This window comes from Macrosteles quadrilineatus, unplaced genomic scaffold, assembly GCF_028750875.1.
Source record: "Macrosteles quadrilineatus isolate MER2022 unplaced genomic scaffold, UCM_ALF_1.0 Scaffold_2__2_contigs__length_208266976, whole genome shotgun sequence".
Lineage (NCBI taxonomy): Eukaryota > Metazoa > Arthropoda > Insecta > Hemiptera > Cicadellidae > Macrosteles > Macrosteles quadrilineatus.
Window position 1 is genome coordinate 44161575 of NW_026542595.1, and position 19677 is coordinate 44181251.

A 19677-nucleotide genomic window follows, 5' to 3' on the forward strand; every position below is an offset into this window, starting at 1 on the left:
ACAAGCATAACGTGTTTCAAGGGTAAATACCTTAATGAACCACATAAAAATATATAATGAAACTAACTAACCTTTAGAAAAGCAGATCCAAAATATATGATACAAATGGTGGCAGCAGTTACATCATCTGCAGATACAGACGCAAAGAGCGAACATGCACTGGCATTATCAGCCTTGCTGTATAAGCACGTAAATGGTTCTCTGAAACTCAAGTGGAATCTTACTAACGAATTGTAGTATTGCAGTTTACGAATGGAAATTTCCACTAGTTACGTAGGTTAGGTGGTAAAGTGTGAGTTGCATTATGTGAATTGTACACGTATAAATGGGAATTCTCATAATGTATAATAAAAACAATATCAAACAATGAATACCGATCGGCCATACGTTATATTTTGTATGTGCTCTTATTCATCCTCTAATTTGTTTTTAATTTTTATGACGCAATATCAAGGAAAATACAACACTGCAGCACCTTTCAGGAGAGAATTATTTTTTTACATAATTATTTGAACCTTTATCTACGGTCAAATAATTCTGGAAATGAATAATGTATGAATGAATACTTTTTAATGTATTTATTACTTAATACTTTAATACTTTTCAATGAAATGGCGACCATACAAAGTAGGTATTTTAAGCCAAGTATGAATGAGTGTAGGGTGAGTGGCGCGATCTTGTAGTCTTGTTAGTGACAAAAGGCCGACTTATTCCTAGACACAGCTGTTAATTTCCCATACTGCCACCATGCAGCATTACTTATGCATGTATTATTAGCGCTGTAAAAACTATATTCAATCATTGACTGTACACAGACTATTCCACAACTTGTAACAAACAAACAAAGGTCATAGCCTTCAATACAGTAACTCTAAAAAATTGTTTACGTTTCCTAGCCTTGTGTTAAAAAGTTGCACTTTGAGATGGTCCTCCCTGTTGGGCTGTTGTTTGTCTCGGCAGACGACGGCTGGGGAGTGAGGAGGGTGTGTTCTGACGAGTGACCTTGTGACATCACCTAGTGTCTTATCAGTCCAGATATCACCTTATCAGCACGCAGCCCCGGTGACGCAGATGGGCGGGCCCACAGGCTGCTCTTTGAGCCTAATTTTGATAAATATAGCCAGTATATTTTTTGTTTGTGGATTTAATATCAATAAAATCCAAAGTCTTGTCAACTAGAGACGAAAATAACTGTGCATATTTTTGTATTTTTGCTGTCGTGCATGAGGATTATTTCTAAGTACCAGAATTCACGATGAGCGATAGGTCGCAAATCATCGGTATCCGACCAAACACAGAGTAAAAGGCATTCTGATCAACCAAGTATATCACACTTCACCAAAATAGAATTATTTCGGAGTTAAATATTATTTAAAATCAATTTAAGAATACCGTTACAAAATTAATACAGAAATCATTCGTTTCACATTTTAGAAAAATTAATAATATTATTTTTGATACATCGAAAAGTATTGGTATTCAATACATTTATAGTGGAGCTTAAGACCTAATTTCTTTAACTAAATTTAATATGATAAATTAATCATAATTTTTAAAAATTTAAAAATTTTAGTATGACTAATTTACTAAGCGTTTTAAGTAGGCTACTATGACATTGTTGAGGATGGATGTAGTCGTATTGGTCTATCAAACAATTCTCTGGTAGTCCAAGCAAACTAAAAAAACTGACACAGGGAACGTTAAAAAAATTGCAAGAAAACATTTTATGGTTTTATTTTGTAGTGTTGGGTCTGCAGAGTGACATACTAAAATTTTCCAAACATCGGTCCACAGGAAACCTCCTAAGATCACGATTTAAAATGGTGTCTTTTCCCAACATAGGACAAATTTGAAAAAAATATACCACATGCATATTTTTTTCAAAATTTTCTGAGATATTGACTTGGGACGACCACGGATGTTTATGGGGTAAATAGTACTTCATTTTGATAGGGAACTCATTTTGGACCACCATATTGGATCCGCCATATTGGATATTAATAAAAAAAATTAAATGTAATGATAACGTTGTGACACATCTTTATAAATAGATTTTCACGCCGATTTCAATGCCGAAATATATGTTCTGTATTCGTTTTTAAATATCTGTCTACGTTTTGAATATACAGTATATTCAAACGAAAACTCTCCCCCATACGTTTCTAATGGACGTTTCGTACTTTGAACATTTTTAAAGATAATTTGTCTTATATCTCCAGCTCTTATCAACGCTTGCAGTTCAGTCTAGCCTTTAAATATTCTGTAATGTAAGGGGCTTTTATTTTACCTATTGATCATTCAAATCGAACTAGTTAGCGACGAGCTACAATCTCCAAAACAATATTAAATTTAACTTTTTAGAAATCTTTTATTATTAAAAGATTTTTATCTCGAGTTGTTAATACGTCACCAAGTTCTTTCTGATTTTGAATTACTTAGTAAATGTTTGGCTTTAATTTTATTAATCACTATATAAAATCTGACTAATCTAAAGTGACTCGTGGACCTTCATTTAACATTACATTATTTTTATTTAGAAGTTTGTCTTTGGTTTAAGACATATATACCCAATTATAAAAAACAATCCATAAGTAATCTTTAGCTAAAATAAAAGTCAATACTTTGAGGAATTATTTAACACCATTATGAGTTTTGGGAGTTATTTATAATTGGTGACATAATACCATTTAACTAAAGACAAATTTCAAAATAAAAATAATTTTATGTTAAATTAAGGCACTCTGCTAATTTTAAATTTGCCAGATTTTATTAATTAAAGCAAAACAATAAATGAGTAATTTGAGACCACAAAGAACTTTGTGACGTATTTAACAACGTGAGATACAAATCCTTTAATAAAAAAAGATTTCAAAAAAGTTAAATTTAATATTGGTTTGGGGATCATAGCTCGTCTCTAACTCGTTCGATTTGAATGATCAATAGGCCAAATGAAAGCCCCTTACATTACAGAATATTTAAAGGCTAGACTGAACTGCAAGCGTTGATAAGAACTGGAGATATAAGAAAAATTGTCTTAAAAAATCTACGAAAGTACGAAACATCCATAAGAAATGTATGGGGGAGAATTTTCATTTGAATATATCTTCAAAACGTAAACATAATTTTAAAAATGGATTTCGGCATTGAAATTTGCGTGAAAATCTAGTTTATAATGATGTGTCACAACGTTATCATTAGGCCTACATTTGATTTTTTTTATTTATATCTAATATGGTGGGTCCAAGATGGCGGCCAAAAATGAGTTCCCTATCGAAATAAAGTAGTAACCACCCAATAAACATCTGTGGTCGTCCCAAGTCAATGTCTAAAAAAATTGAATAAAATAATGCATGTGGTATATTTCTTTCAAATTTGGCCAATGATGGGTAACGCCGCCATTTTAAATAGTGATTTTAGGTGGTTTCCTGTCGACCGATTTTTAGCAACTTTTAGTATGTCACTCTGCAGACCCAACACTACCAAATAAAAACCATAAAACGTTTTCTTGCAATTTTTTAAGGTCATATCCTCTTTTTCTCTGACTATGGACACACTTATTGTTTTGAATGTATATTAATCGTATAGTATCAAAACATAACATCAAATTAGGTATCTGGAAATCCCCTCACCATTAACGTTAAAATAACAAACACCTGGGCGTGTCAACAAGGGGTCGTCAGCTGATTGGTTGAGCTTTGTTGATTGTTGAACAGATGATTAGCGGCGCCCCAAGCCCGGACCGTTGGCTGATGCAATGACCGGTCATTAATAAAAGCTTAACACACCAGATAATGTCAAGATACTGTCTATGACGTAGATATACTTAGAACAATAACATGTATAGATCGCGTTAGCTGTCGACAAAAATAACATAAAACCATTAGACCCCTACCATTGAACGGGTTGCAACAGATGTGTAGGATTGATTTGCTGTATACTATACTGGACATCAACAGTATATGGAATGGATTAGATGTAGCCAAATCAATTATAGTCTAATGAACCGTCCAAAGAGTCTACTATTAATTTTAATTCTTAATTTTTAATACTTGATCACGATCATTTATGTAACATTAAAGATGCTATAGTTTGCGTTATTCCAATGTTATATTTTCGCTTGAGATTCGTCAAAAGTCTGGTTTCCAATAGACATCAGTAATAGCATTGACTATACACCTCTACAGGTGTATAGCGTTTGCTTAATTCAACCGCGTTATATTCATTCTAAAAATGGCTACAAATTTAACATAGAAATGGGACATCTATTTGACTATTTCTCTACACAGTCAACTATTGTGGTAAGTGCTGACCTGTTATTTGCGTGTATAATCTTTGTAAAGTTTATATCAGCAACACCGCAACTTTATAACCTACGCCAAAGGTCTCCGTATAGTTTCTTACAATTGCTATAGGTAAAAGCTGATATCTTATTTATAAAACATGAAGGAAGCAATACTACATAAACGTAAGAAATAAACTGTATATGACATAAAAGTCTCCAAATTAAAGCAGTTAATCATTTTTCTCGACCAGTAGAGAGACCAGTAGAACAATGAAGGAAATTGGACTGGTAAACAGCCACAGAGTAATACCTCGGATTTCTTTTCTCTGTGGAAATAGGTTTATTTTAAACTTGGTCAGGTCTGTAACTTTATCATTATCATTATTATCAATTGAGATGGGGACGCCACCTTGGTGAGTGTTTTAACCCAATTGTGTGAAGGATGGGTGTAGAATGGAGTGAGATGATCTGTGTAGATTTTTTTTTTTTTTTTGCTCGTATGTACGCCAGCGGCATTTTTGTAATGAAGTCAAACACTTTTAAGGGAAAGCGGTCCAAACCCATTGACTTAAGACCAGCTGTGTTTCATTAGCCATGATCAATTATTTAAAGCCTACTGATCGGGAACAGCTGGGTACTTTAAAAATACGTCCTCTTCAAAACAAGCTTGGTTGTGTGTTTATTTTGGGTTTATGGTAAATTTCTCCTCTTGGAACCGGTTAGGCGTGTGTAGGAGGCGCGGCCATGGACTGGTGCAACTGTGTCCTTCCTTCCTCCAGTCTCCAAAGACCAACGATATAAACAACTACTGTACTATGTATAAGACTTCCCTGCGGACAGCGGAGTACGGCTAATAGCTGTGCAGGGGTCAATGGACTCGAGTATAGGTACTTGAGAACAACTTGAGAACTGTGCAACATTATATCTACGTACATCAGTCACCTAGCTCTAAATATAATTTATCTGGCAATGTTAAGAAATAAACGTAGTTGGAAGTTTTGATTCGATTCATTGAGATAGCTTCTTACTCTGAGGTGCGTATTTTAAGCTGGAGTATGGATGCACGAAGAGGGTAGAATAGAGTGAGATGATCTGTTTAGCTTTGTTGGTAAGGTCAGCTGTTTATTTAGTACAGACCATTTATTTAAAGACCAATTATAAAGGACAGCTGGGACCAGTTTCGACCATCAAAGAGGTACTGACTTTTCACAAGATCGAACCAGCGACCTTCTAGGGAGCACTTTAACCACTGAGCTGCCCATCTATTCAGTGTTCACAGTATGACTATCTGATAGTTAGAATAATTCGTTAATACCAAGGTTAAAATGTGGTTCGGATTCCACTATGAACTGTAGGACCCTTAGTTGCCATTAGCTGTATGGGCTATTAATTAACAGCTGTGTCTAGAGATCGTGTAAAAATTGATGATTTTGTTATGGCCTTAGTCACTAACAAGACTACAAGATCGTGCCACTCATCCTACACTCATCCTTCACTCATATTTGGGTTAAAATACGCACATAGTGGCGTCTCCATCTTAAATAATTGATATAATTGATTGACTTCTATTGGATATCACTAATCATCTAAATTATTCAAAGTAAACCGTGTACGTAATATTTTACGTAACTTTATGTACGTAAACCGTGTACATATAAACCAGCTTGCCATATAACTGAATTAATATGTTGATAACAGGAAATCTATGTAATTGTATGCCTCAGAGAAAAACAATAATGTGTATATTTGTCAACTAGCTCGTCATCAATTTGAATTCCACCATTGTAACGACTGTTGAGAACTCCCTTGCCAGTGGTCTCTGTATGACTGCTCGGTTGACAACATGTTTGTCGATGGTGGCTGACACTGATCTTGTTGTTTACTTTATTTGATCAGTGTAACAGTAACAAGTAATGTTAACAGGTATCGCTGTCCACTGCCGGCACACATGGAATCTATGATTTGTGGCTAAGTCAGTCCATGTCTAATTTATCTTGAGTTTGCGTCAACTGTAGACATAGTTCGTTGTAAATAATGTCAATGTCACAGCTTGAACTACTGTATATAATAGTACCGGGGCACTGAGCCTTGCTCAAAACAATATAATAGTACAGGGTGACCAGGACATGGCTCGGTATAGTTTTTAGGAAATCGTCGAAGCCGTCATCAAGATCTTTGTGCGAGCAAGCAAGCAATCATACAAACAAACATTGCTCATATAAGAGTTTAGGATATAGACATAATATTTTATGGTTTACAACAATAGTTATTTGTGTAACTAGTGTGCGAAGTATTTTCCTACAGTTATTGTAAAGCATATAAATAATTTAGTCTTTCAAACACACTATAACGTTTTATAACATTACATAACGTTTTTAGGTTATGTTAAATCCAAGCATTGAACGGAATGGGAAACGCTGCACCAGCGTAGTCGTAGTATCTTCAAGTGTTGAGAAGCGTATACGTATTTACTTGCCTAGTTAAAGAATGTTTTGTGACTAATCCGGTGCCATTTCTTAAGGAAGAATCGAGTAAAAAACAATAATTAATGTAGGTAAGGATTATGATCTGTTTGCTTTGTACTATAGGCCCTACTAAATATTTCTTCAAGTAATATTAAAACTTCAGCATAAGCATTTCTCTAAAAAATACTCCCATGGGATCACCTGAAGACTTGATAAAATTAGTTCTGTCCGATTTAAGTAAAAAGCTGTTCATGAAAGCTATTCGTATCTGACGCCAGTGCACTCAAACGTCACCAGCACGGAACGTGCATCAACACTCGTTTCGGGGTTTACAGCAATATAAATACAGTAATTGTCTATTTTCACTTAATGGTAAAATCACTAGTATATAATAGCCTATCTTTGCATAAACATTGATTTGACAACATACACTGTTAATGTTGCACTGTATTCTACTATTTATATACACTAGATCACACATTATACATTACTTTTCCACGCCTAGGTCCTACCATATACCAATTACCAGTATGTGTATATATATAGTGCATGGACCAACCAACTTTATCTATTGCCCTACCAGGAATACCACCGTGGTAGTTACTTTGCTATGTGGATATTAGGGCTAATGGAGGAATACAGTTTGAGAAGGAGCTATTTGTAGAGGCGACGACTGTACCGTCAACGAGACGCGACTGTACTTATTATTGACAGAGAGGGTCGAAGATCGGGTACATTGAGCCATAATTTGAGTGAATCTGGTTGTGTTGGTAACACTGAAGTTCACAGTTCACAGCTGATCAGATGCGGCCATGTTGATCCACTTTCAAAACTTAGGTTAGAAAATGTTTTCCTCTTGATAATTTTTAGTTTCCTCGGCTCGTGCGCTGGCTTCCTACTACAACATCTTCGAGACAAGGTAATAAATTATATATCAAATAATGACATAATTTAAGTATCCTATGTCTCGTATTTATATTGGATAAAGTCTGGACGGATAACATAAAATGGCGTACGTGATTTTTTTTTTAGTAGGATGAAAATATTACAATTAGTTCAATAATGTAAAATAACCATTAACTTTTGATAAAAGTGTATGACTAATATAGTTCACAAAGATAAGTCACATATAGTTTTAAAAATACGGCTAGTTATTGCTGATCAATTTGCTTAAATTACTTAATTTATTGTTGGTGGTATTCAGTAAAACTAGTATCAAATCCAAATACGACCATCTATAGATTCAGTAAGATTTGTTTTTTGTTAATCCGATTTGAACAAAACATTGTAAAATCCTTTATCAAACAATGGGTCGCTAGTGGCACTCACGCTACTACCAGGGTCGCTTCTGGCACGATTTTGGCTGGGTCGCTTCTGGCACGATTTTGGCTGGGTCGCTTCTGGCACGATTTTGGCTGGGTCGCTTCTAGCACGGTCGCTTCCGGCACGTAATCATCCAATACTGTTATACTATATTTAAACAATTACAGTGTGTCGTTGGTATATTTAACGAACAATTAAAAAGGAGAAAAATAAACTACGATTGTGGAACGATTAAGTAAACTTATTTTACGTCCTTCTTCATTTATGGACGGAGTTCCACAGTCGTAGTTTATTTCTCTCCTAAGTAATTATCTTATAAAATACGCTTAATATAACGATTCTACATATTATGAATAGCATAGTACATTTTGTAACATTTTACGAACTTCTTGCCAAATATTATTATATCTCAATTCACAAATATAACTATTAGTAAGTGTCATCAATTACTAGATAAACTCGATCCATTTGCAAAACCTAATCCCATATGTTACGTAATAGCGATAAACATACTGTACTAAATAACCTTTGAGATAATGCTACCACCGTGTGCTAATCTGTAACCTTCAATAGAACAATGCATTGAAGGGGCGTTGCTATATTCATTCAAGTTTAGAGGTATGTTAAGGTCGTAGTAAAAAGATGATAACAAGTAAAAGTGGCTTAGTAGTTAATATAATGCGCATCGATCTTTGTCCAAGTACAAAGCGGTCTAGTTTTAACAGCAACAAAGAAAATTCAATAACAAGATGTCCAGAGTATTAGAACCATTACCATTAAACGAATGCGAGAGATTTTACTTAAGAAACCTTCATTAAGTTTTAAATGAGGAACCTTTTGCTGTCACAACTTTGATGTTACAAACTGTATATATATGAACAAGGAGTGTTGAATTTGTAGGGACTATGAATATTGTGTACGTTACAAGGGTTGTAAGTGTGTATGAATGGGAAATAAATTGTCATGCCCCATTGACGGACATATAAATAACAATACAGTATGGTTTATTGAACATCTTAAGACATACAGCCACTGTATAACATAATCATCCAATGACCAACTAAACTTTGTAAAGATGTGAGTTAAAGCATTGTCAAAGCAATGACTCATATTTGGACTCATCAGACCCATCCTTATCGTTGATAGACTTGCATATCTCCTTCAACACTTCTGTGGGGCACTGTTTGTGGACTAAGTTCTGCGATGAATTATTGAGATAAAATCTTCTCATCAATGCCAATTCAGTTCCTTTGCCACTAATTATGAATGATTCAGTTCTTGCATCATATTAGTTAGGCCATGAAATGGTTCCTAGGAAAATGCAAATACAGTGAACGATTAATATACAAATCCAGTGGGTTGACTTTCAATCAGCTGTTAAACTTTAGGCTAAGTCAAATCAAATCAATCGTCTTACTTTTTACAAGCAGATTATATGCAAAAGAGACAACTGGTCTGTTGCAGAATGCAGCGATGGCGAGGCGACGCTGAGAGAACGGACCTTGTTCCTCCTGGTACCTGTTGTCTGTAGATGCTTGACTGTAGCTTTATGCAGGATGCAGTGTGGGAGAAGATGAGAGAACGGACTTTGTTCCTGGTCTTCTGGTACCTGTTTTCGTTTTCTGTAGTTGTTTGACTGTTGCTTGTTGCAGCATGCCGTGATGGCGACGCTGAGAGAACGGACCTTGTTACTGGTCTCCTGATACCTGTTGTCTGTATTTGTTTGACTGTTGCTTGTTGCAGGATGCCGTGATGGTGACGCTGAGAGAACGGACCTTGTTCCTGGTCTCCTGATACCTGTTGTCTGTATTTGTTTGACTGTTGCTTGTTGCAGGATGCCGTGATGGCGACGCTGAGAGAACGGACCTTGTTCCTGGTCTCCTGATACCTGTTGTCTGTATTTGTTTGACTGTTGCTTGTTGCAGGATGCCGTGATGGGGACGCTGAGAGAACGGACCTTGTTCCTGGTCTCCTGGTACCTGTTGTCTGTATTTGTTTGACTGTTGCTTGTTGCAGGATGCCGTGATGGGGACGCTAAGAGAACGGACCTTGTTCCTGGTCTCCTAGTACCTGTTGTCTGTAGTTGACTGTTGCTTGTTGCAGAATACAGTGAAGGAGAAGATGAGAGAACGGACCTTGTTCCTGGTCTCCTGGTACCTCTTTCTGTAGTTGTTTGACTGTTGCTTGTTGCAGGATGCCGTGATGGCGACGCTGAGAGAATGGACCTTGTTCCTGGTGGTGTACGGTGCGTTGTTCCTAGTCTCCTGTGGGATCGTATGTATCAAGATCTGGCTATATCTGATCTGCTGTCAGTGTCTTCGTCGTCGAAGGGTGGAGGATCGTCAGGAGATTCGTTTTCCGCCTCCCAAACTACAGGAACGCGTTTCCTCCAAGAACAATGTATACTTACGAACCGTGGACGGACACCAACACAGTCATTGAATTACAACATATCACATCTGTACAATATTTTTTATAAAAATGACCTTATAAACTATTTGTACTGTTATTTGTTTATATCATATTCATATTTCTCATATATAACCTCAGCATATAACCAAGTAGTATTTAGAATACGAAGTTAGAATTTGGGAAATCTTTACGAGATTACTGTAGTTTAGTGACCTCCGTGATCTCTAGCCAGGACTTTACCTGAGAGGAACGAAATAAGTAATGAGAATAGTTTAGACCTTGGTCTTAATTACCACTAACATGCCAGTTAATGCTTCTTCCCTAGAGGAAAATAAGTTAAAATGCATTTATTCATCTCATAAATAACATTTTAAAACACGTCATAACTGATAAACCGCATTGGCGCTGATAAAGAACAACTTAGTTGAACTATCAGAATATTAGTAGTGAATCAAATATAAATGTGATAAAACAGGAAGAAATTAACTATCATCTCTTGTAGAACGCCTAATAACTTAAAGCGTAAGTCACCGTCCCACAAAGCTCTGGTTTTAATTCTAACGATTCTTTCCACTTCTAGGAATGCATTTTTGTGCCGGTGAGGTTATAAATTAAGAATCAACCATCTAAAAACTATAAAACTGCTTTCGAGTTTGTCTTTAAATTGTGTCGTCTATGTAGTTTCAATTCATACATTATTTGTTTTAAAAGTTTATTATTGTATGCAGATAATCTGTTCACTTTGTTAACCCATACAGGTTAGATATTTTTTGACAGATCATTAACTAAAGTAATATTAAGGTAGTAAATTAAAAAACCACTGAGCACCTAGAAATTAATATTTATTAATGAAGTGACGTTTTTCGGACTTAGTCCATTTTCAACTTTAATAAATAGTCAAATACTTAACTTTGTTCATTTTGTGTGAATATAATTTTAATTTACAGGTGATTCCTTAAAGGTTCTGGATTTGGAAATTTTGAAATTAAGTAATATCATAGATAAAACATAATACCTATCTGATTGAAATTTTTGTTCAAATAATTAGGTTTCTTGAAGGAGTTTGGTTATGTATAATTTGATTAGAATTTTTCTGGTTTTATTTATATTTAATGTATTCTTCTGTCGAATCCATTCTGTTTCCATTGTTTAGAACTTTAAAGAATTTTCATTTTATTAGTTAAATTTTTGTAATCGTGGCTGGTTGATAAGAGATGTTCGACAAAATCTAACTTCATGGATGTTTGATTTTTCCTTTTGAGAGCTTTAAATCTAGATCCAAACATACTTCCTGCCTGACCAATGTAGAATGTTCACAATCAGTGCAGTTAATTTTGTAAATACCATATTGTCGTACACATATTGATGTCTCCATCTTTGGTTATGTTATTGGTTATCATGTTGTAATTTTTGTTTTGAAGCCAATTGTGTATTCAGGTTTTGAAAAGTTCGAAAAATGCCACTTCATGCAAAAATATATTAGTTTTTAGCAGCCATATTTTGTGAAAATCTAAACATAAAGTGATGTTAGATTTTGAGGAGGTTTGGTTTTGTCTAGTCGTGTAGTATGGATTAAAATCCTCTACCCCTGTCCCAGCTGTAGTATCCCTATTAGTATAACAGAAAATAGATTACCCCAGTAGTTAACTCTTCAACTCTTCTACCTGAATGTTTCGAACGCATCAAGACTCATCAAGAATTCAATGATTCATAGTAGTGTACTTACAATCAGTAAGGAAACCTGGCGTAAAGTGTAGTAACAATTCTGAAACAAAAATCCAGATTGTCACAATGTATACCAACAGTAAACAATGTACAGCAAATACTGTAGATTGTATCTGAATTTATAATGTACAGTACAAAGGTGGATTATTTTTAAATGACCACAAATGCCAAGGGGGTATACATTATACACATATGTACAGTTGTACACATGTGGCACCATCTGCCTGGTAGCAAGTTCTGCAACACACTGTATTTTCAGCTATCAGCATCTGGCAGCCCACCTTATCACCACTCTGTAGCCTTGTGATTATCAACAAGTGAAAAAAACTGTTTGTCTGGCAAAATCAGACTCATGTTCTCATATGGCTTATCTACTCTTCACCAGCGTTATGTAAATTATCTATCAAAACATCTGTAGAGAAGAAAATGTTGTTTTTGCAGATCATACATCATTCAAAGCTATAACTTATAGGATGGAGATTAAATATATTGGTTGATTTCATTTCAGTACACAAATTCGTTCGGTTAACATGTTTTTTGTGGAACGGATAAATTAGGATAAACCAAAGAAATAGCAGCTTTGTTCATTGCACGCTAAAATGTTGTACCTACATGCTCGCCGGACTCTTCGAAAATAGAAACAGTTGTCCTTGATCATTGGACTGTTAATGGAAACGCTGATTATTAGTCAGTAAAACATCTACACATAATCTTACACCTACCCACACTCGTCCATAAATCATATTCAACTTCAAATACGCACTCAGTTGACCGTCAATGATGTAAAGAGTTGATTAGTTAATTAACTAATTGCTATTTGGGGACAATCCCAAAATAGTTATAACAGAATCGTTGATATAAGATAACATTAGTTTTAAATCTAATTAGAACAGTGAGAGAGGTCACCAATTTTGTAATGCGTCAAGATAAAAAAGAGGATATTTTTTACCATACATAAAAATTAATAGCAACTTAAAATGGGGCCATTTAATAATTTATTGTTATTTTTTTTAATTCCTCGTTTTATGATATTGGTATACTCAGTCCATCTGATCTGATCCGAAAAAATAAAATAGTAATGGTTTTTTTTTCAACTACAGTACATTATCAATTAGTAGAAGTCATGACTGTATGTGATATGATCATATCCTAGAACAGTTGTCCGTGTAATGTGTCGGATCAGAATTGAGTTATTGAGTCCATCTCACACTCTACACTACATACTGTTCGTCGCCGACTGCCGGGAGTGTGCAAAGTTTACGCCGCACTGCCATATGTGGGTCAAGAGAATCGCCACACCGAGGCCACGATGTTACCAACCTTGCGAATCACTGGTCAGTGGTCACTGGTCACTGGTGTCTAGTCCATTACCATTTTTTGTTCCCCTAATCGTAAAACCCAGACATAACTCTGTTTGCGTAATTTAGTTGTAAGATTAGAAGCGCTGGTTCATAATTTAAAAAGTAATACAATTTGCAACTGTAATATTGTGAATGACTGACATTTCGAGGTGTATGACTTTTAAGAAGTAACTCTTTAAGTTCCACTTTCAATGTTATCTCCATTTTTACTTCCTATTGACTTTGGATATTGAAATAGGTCATGTGGACAAGGTGCAGTTTTCCTCAATGAAAATAAGTTGAATGAATCTTAACTTCAGTGTGATTCTACAGGGTGAACCCACCCTGCACATACTTTTTACGAGAGTAACTTTTACCTAGAAACGCGAAATGAAATTAATTCTCCCTAAATCTCATACGAATTAAAAAAGTTTGGTATTTTTATTTTTATTTCTCATTTAAAATACTTTGAACACGATTTAAGCACAGGGTGTTCCAGAAATGAAGGTCACGTATTCGAATCTCGAAATGTCCTTATGTGAACCCCTATCACATTGTACATTTTTACAAAGACCTTGCTTAGAGTAACATTTTGGTAAAAACAGAACCCAATTATCTCAATTCGTTTCAAAATCGCGGCAATTTTTGTGAATTTTTCGCGTATTGACGTAATACAAAGTATTTTCGAAACCGCTAAACATGTTTCCGTTCCTACTGTCTATTTCTTTTTGTATTTTAATAATAATCCAAAAACTAAATTGTCCCATATAGATGTTAATAGCATTACCAAATAATACCAAACTTATTTAAAAGTGTTTAGACTTTTGAAAGTACTGTAACATCCATTTCATAAAGAGAAAATTTAGTTTTTGGTTTATTACTCAAATACTAAAAGAAATAGACAGTAGGTGTAAATTGGAAAGTTGTTCATCTTGACAAGAGGCTTAAATGATATGCTATTTGACATAGTTTTTTTTTTTTCATTTACAGGGCTACCAACATTACAAAAAATATAATTTTGGTAAAAAATTAATTATAACTTTGAAAATTATTACATGTGACACATCATTGTAAAGCTGTGATAAGTAGAATTACGAATTTTCAATCAGAACGGAAACATGTTTAGTAGTTTTGAAAATACTGGGTATTCGTCAATACGCGAAAAATACACAAAATTTGCCGCTATTTTGAAACGAATTGAGATAATTGAGTTCTGTTATCACCAAAATGTTACTATAAGCAAGGCCTTTCTAAAAACGTACAATGTGATATAGGTTGACATAATTTCGAGGAAATTTCGAGATTCGAATCCATTACCTTCATTTCTGTAACACCCTGTGCTTGGATCATGTTCTAAGTATTTTAAATGGTTTATTCGTGTGTGATTTAGGGGGAATAATAAAAGTATATTCACGGGATATCTGATTCACCCTGTATACTATTTTTTTTTTAGTTTTAACTAATTTCCCATATAGGGAATAAGCTATTGCCGTAAGTCTAATGGTAAGAACTGGACCCGGGACCGATTTACTTTTTCGTTTTAATCCCCCCAGAAGTCAAAAAAACATCATCTGTTAAAATTCATATACAGGGTAAATATAAATTCAAGACCCCCCCATCCAATATTTTTCTAAGTAAATATCCAGAGATATGTATAATTTTCGTGGTCGTGAAAATTTAGCAGGGAGTTTCATTTTATGATTTTAAACATTTTGAGTGTCTCCCAAAAATGGGGGATTTTAGGTGGAAACGCAAGAGTTAACCCCCTTCATGTCACACCTCATTTTGACGTGTTTACAAAAACTTAAAGAATGTTGAAAACTAGAGTTCGCTATCTCTTCTCTATTCAAAATGGTAGCCTGTCAAAGGTTTAATGACGTCTACTCTTACATAAAATTTCTTATGTAAAAAGTCATTATCCCTCCCCTCTAAATTGCTCTTAAGTAAATATTACAGAATTATTCTTTGGGTGGTCATGCAGTCTTGGCAGGAATTTCATTTTATGATTTTGTAAATGTTGAGTGTCCCCCAAAAAGGGGGGGATCCGGGGGCAGCTTAAAATTCATAAAATGTAAACCCCCCTCAAGTGATTTTTATTGATCCCATCAAAGTGAAGAAGAGGAGCTACAACATTTGTATACAGAGAAAGTAAAGTTTCTGTAGAAAATACAGTGGAATGTTATAATGTACACATGACAACTACTGTACCGGCAAACAGATAAGCGAACAACAAACAAGACATTCGTTGTGCGAGTCACCACAACATCACTTGGTTCATCTGAGACTGGGTTGGGAATACAGGATAAAGTATAACAAAACAATGATCATAATTTAAAAAAATATTGTATCATATCTTACTTTCTAAAAAATGTCCTCAAGCGCGCTATCAATCAGTATTTTGTATTTCCGTGTACTCGTATCAACAAAAAATTATTACCAATATAATAAACGATATCAGCAATATGACACATACTTTCTCCCATTAGCTTGTCAACAACCTTATCATGGGTAGGTGGTGGGAGTAACTGTGATATCAGGTCTGTAGGTTTGACAGTGTTCAGTACTAACAATCATTTGTGTACAATGGTCAGGGTTCTAAGGTCGACGAAGTGGGCGGAACACCCAAAGTTCCTTATACTACGATCGACGTAGTGGAAACCTCCGCTGGGGTGACACCAACTGTCAATAGTTGCCCAGACATTGTACCGGACTGGACCAATGTGCTGGAACCTAATTGTCTCAGTCTCTGCCTGTTAAATGACATTTATTTAAAACTTGGGGTTGCGCTCTACTCGTCTGGCGCGCGCAAATGCAAGGACTTCGGTTTTTTTTTGTTAGGGAGGTGTAAAATGCATGGTTCTTACTGTTTGTATAGTGGTAGCAAAACGGGAGTGCCGATGGAGACCAGGTCAAGTCCCTTTAAACGCACGCACCCCCACATGTCTCCATCGGCACTCCCGTTTTGCTACCACTATAGCCCCAATCGTAAACCAATTTAAAAGATCTTGGTGTTATATATTTTGTTAAATATTGTTGTAGATCCTGAGCCTTTTAAAATTTAGATAATTAAAAAACAATGTTGGGCTCAAAGGTTGGTAAAAATGTTAAAATACGCGTTTTTTTATCATAAGTTTTAACGCATACAAATAATTTTTAGAGAAAAAAAAAACAAATGGGGGAAGTGCCATAGATTCTTAAAAACTAGAATCTGTAGTTAGTTTACTAAAAGGTTGAATGATAACGATGTAATCACCCAGATGCAAAAGGCTTGCAAGCACTCTTCAAGGCGCTGTTCAGTGCAATGGTGTAGGAACTGAGAAATCCGAGCTGTAGAGCGCACCATGTCATTAAAATGCATTTTGAAGAGAATACAACATGGAATTATTCATCAATCACGCCGAAACTGATACACATAACACACTCCCCAGCATAAAATCCTAAAACTCTTCAATTCCGTGGTTACAAACTTCAAATTTTGCATAAATTAATTGCCTCATTTTAGTTTGTGTTTGGCCCAAACTCTGGAATTTAGACTTGATTATTTGCGTGAAAATTGTGGAAAACACATTGAAATTTGGTCAACTTCTTATTATGTAACAAACCAAGATATGATTTCCTAGTCTTTGGTAGTTATTTCATAGATTTAAGTGGAAATATAAAGGTGTTATAGTTGTTTAAAGTTGGAAAGTTTTTTATAAACACCCTGTATTATTAAGGTTGTCTTAAAGTTTAATTAAATTCATACAGGCAAGTACACCAGTGCAGTCAGAGTCAATGATAATTTATTTAGAAGGTCAGTCGTTTGGCCACCGATTTCAAACAAATATACTGTAAATATATGTTAAGGTTATATTATCAGGAAGATATTTCATCGCTTAGCGTAATATTTCCATCATGACCTGTTTGCCGGGCTGGAGCTATATAAAGCCAGTAGTTAAGTGGAGAAGTGAGTAGTCCAAGTCACAACAGTCGTCATGTTGACCGAGGTTAAGATCATAAACTGTCTTTACAACTGTCCTCGCATAGCTACGCCGTACACTGTACTACAGTACACTGTTGGTGCCATATACATATACAGCGGCAGATACAATTGGGCTGTATATATGTATAATTTAAGAAATTACTTGCTGAATATATTTCTTTGAAAGGAAAACTATTAAAGAACCGGTAGTCGAGCAAAAAAGTTCTATGGTCGACGAATATATTGTTTGCGGTCTCCATTTAAAACATTTAAGCACCAGTACTTGCCTCATTGGTTGGCGAGATCGCAGCACCATTTATCTATTCTCATAACATTTAATGGGGTTCTTTAGAGCCAATATGTTAGAAATAAGAAACATTTACATATTAAACGTTATATGACAATATACATGACACCTGAGACTATGACATTACGGAGGAGAAGTACAAACCATAAGTAGCTCGCGATACGAATGCAGGGCTAGTACCGCGGCTGGTCTGGTTAACTGGTACCAACTCATTAGTACTCGCCCTCACGGCTTATGTTCTTCACAAACGTTTGAATTACTGTAGGTCTAATTCACAATGAATTGACTGACATTCACACTTATTAATATAACGAATGACCATAGCCCTGATAATTATTGATCCAAGTGACCAGAGTAGTCTGTTTGCCCGTATGTGTAAGCCTAGTACACATACTTGTAGACAACATTCAACATTCAGCAATCAACTTGACCTTGTTGACGCGACAGCAGACCTCTGTGTGTTTATAGCTTTGGCACCATCTGGTATAAATTATTTATGAGCAACAAAGATGGGGAGGGGAAATAAATACGACAAAACAATTCATTATATTTTTTTTTTAACAATTCGAAAAAAATTTCTGTTACCAACCTATTGTATCCCGTATATAGGTATTGACACTACTTTGAAAAAAATATGTATATATGAATTTGAACTGAGGGTGTTTTTGGCCTCTGGGGACCTCAAAACAAAAAAGTAAATTGGTCCCGGGTCTAGGTCTTACCGTGAGACCTACGGTAATAGCTTATTCCCTATTTATTTGGGAAATTCGCTAAAATGTGAAAAACCATTTTACCCCATAAAACCCCCCATGCAACGGGGGTTCCCATAGTCTTAACGCAAACATATTGTTTCGCGAACTCGTTCGAATAAATTTATGTTTTTTATACACATGTATAACAAATTTCATCAAAATCGGATAATTTTTGCTCGAGTTATCTTGCTAACGGACACAAATAAAAATCTTTATATATATATATATATATATATATATATATCTTACTAATATTATAAATGTGAAAGTTTGTGTGTTTGTTCGTTTGTTTGTTTGTTTGTTTGAAGTTCAATCACGCATAAACCACTGGACGGATTGGGCTGAAATTTGGCATGATGATAGCTTACATTCCCGATTAACATATAGGCATATTCTTATCTCAAAAATCCTTTCGGGCTCCGCCCCAGTGGCTCTGTAATTCCCCATGTTAACCTTATGAGTATTCATATTTAAAGGGAATTAAAGAATTTAGTCAGCTGTTTCAACTAAAAAAGTTGGTTCTATGATATGGAAAAGCATTAAAAGGTTATAAGATTTACCAACAGGGTGCAGCACTATATTTTTTTTGCATTTATGAAAACAGCTAATTTGAACTAAGCAGCAACAAAAAACTGATTCGCAATGAGAACTGTCATAGTAGGATTGTTTACAGGTATGTTTATGTTTTTCATTTCATGAATAATTTGTGATATTTTGCGAATTGTTGATAATTTATTTTTCTCTATTGTTTAGGTGAAGTGGTAGAACATTATGGCTATGGTAGATGTGTAATACTATAGAATACTGTAAATTTAAAAAATCAAATGTTATCAAACTGTGTCCTCCCTTATTGCACACGCAAACCTTGAGAATAACTGCAATAAGCATTTTATACTTATATTCAAACCCCGTACGAAGGACGGGTACTCTGCTAGTATATATATATATAGGAATTTAATCGAATGGTATTTTTGGCCTCCGGGGACCAAAAAAGTAAAAAGTAAAACCTGGTCCATGACTTACCATGTGACCTACAATGATAATAGCTTCTTCCCTATTTGGGAGATTCGCTAATAGTAAAGAATTTAGGTCGTATCAGTTTGCAGAACT

At 35.1% G+C, this 19677-nt stretch overlaps 1 protein-coding gene across 1 annotated transcript; it reads left to right on the forward strand.

The window, feature by feature from the left end:
- Positions 1 to 923: 923 nt before the first annotated feature.
- LOC128984125 (uncharacterized) lies at positions 924 to 9970 on the forward strand. The gene is made up of 3 exons (XM_054403411.1): positions 924 to 983; positions 7412 to 7666; positions 9905 to 9970. Exons 1-3 carry the CDS (start codon positions 924 to 926, stop codon positions 9953 to 9955), a joined length of 366 nt encoding a protein of 121 aa, XP_054259386.1. The 3' UTR covers positions 9956 to 9970.
- The last annotated feature ends 9707 nt before the right edge of the window (positions 9971 to 19677 follow it).

What these genes read in the sequence shown, in the direction of transcription:
- LOC128984125 (XM_054403411.1), top strand. Translation starts at nt 924, where the DNA reads ATGGTCCTCCCTGTTGGGCTGTTGTTTGTCTCGGCAGACGACGGCTGG. An exon ending in ACGGCTGGGGAGTGAGGAGG is followed by an intron (nt 984 to 7,411) that starts GTGTGTTCTGAC and finishes AGCTATTTGTAG; the next exon opens with AGGCGACGACTGTACCGTCA. An exon ending in TACAACATCTTCGAGACAAG is followed by an intron (nt 7,667 to 9,904) that starts GTAATAAATTAT and finishes TGCTTGTTGCAG; the next exon opens with GATGCCGTGATGGCGACGCT.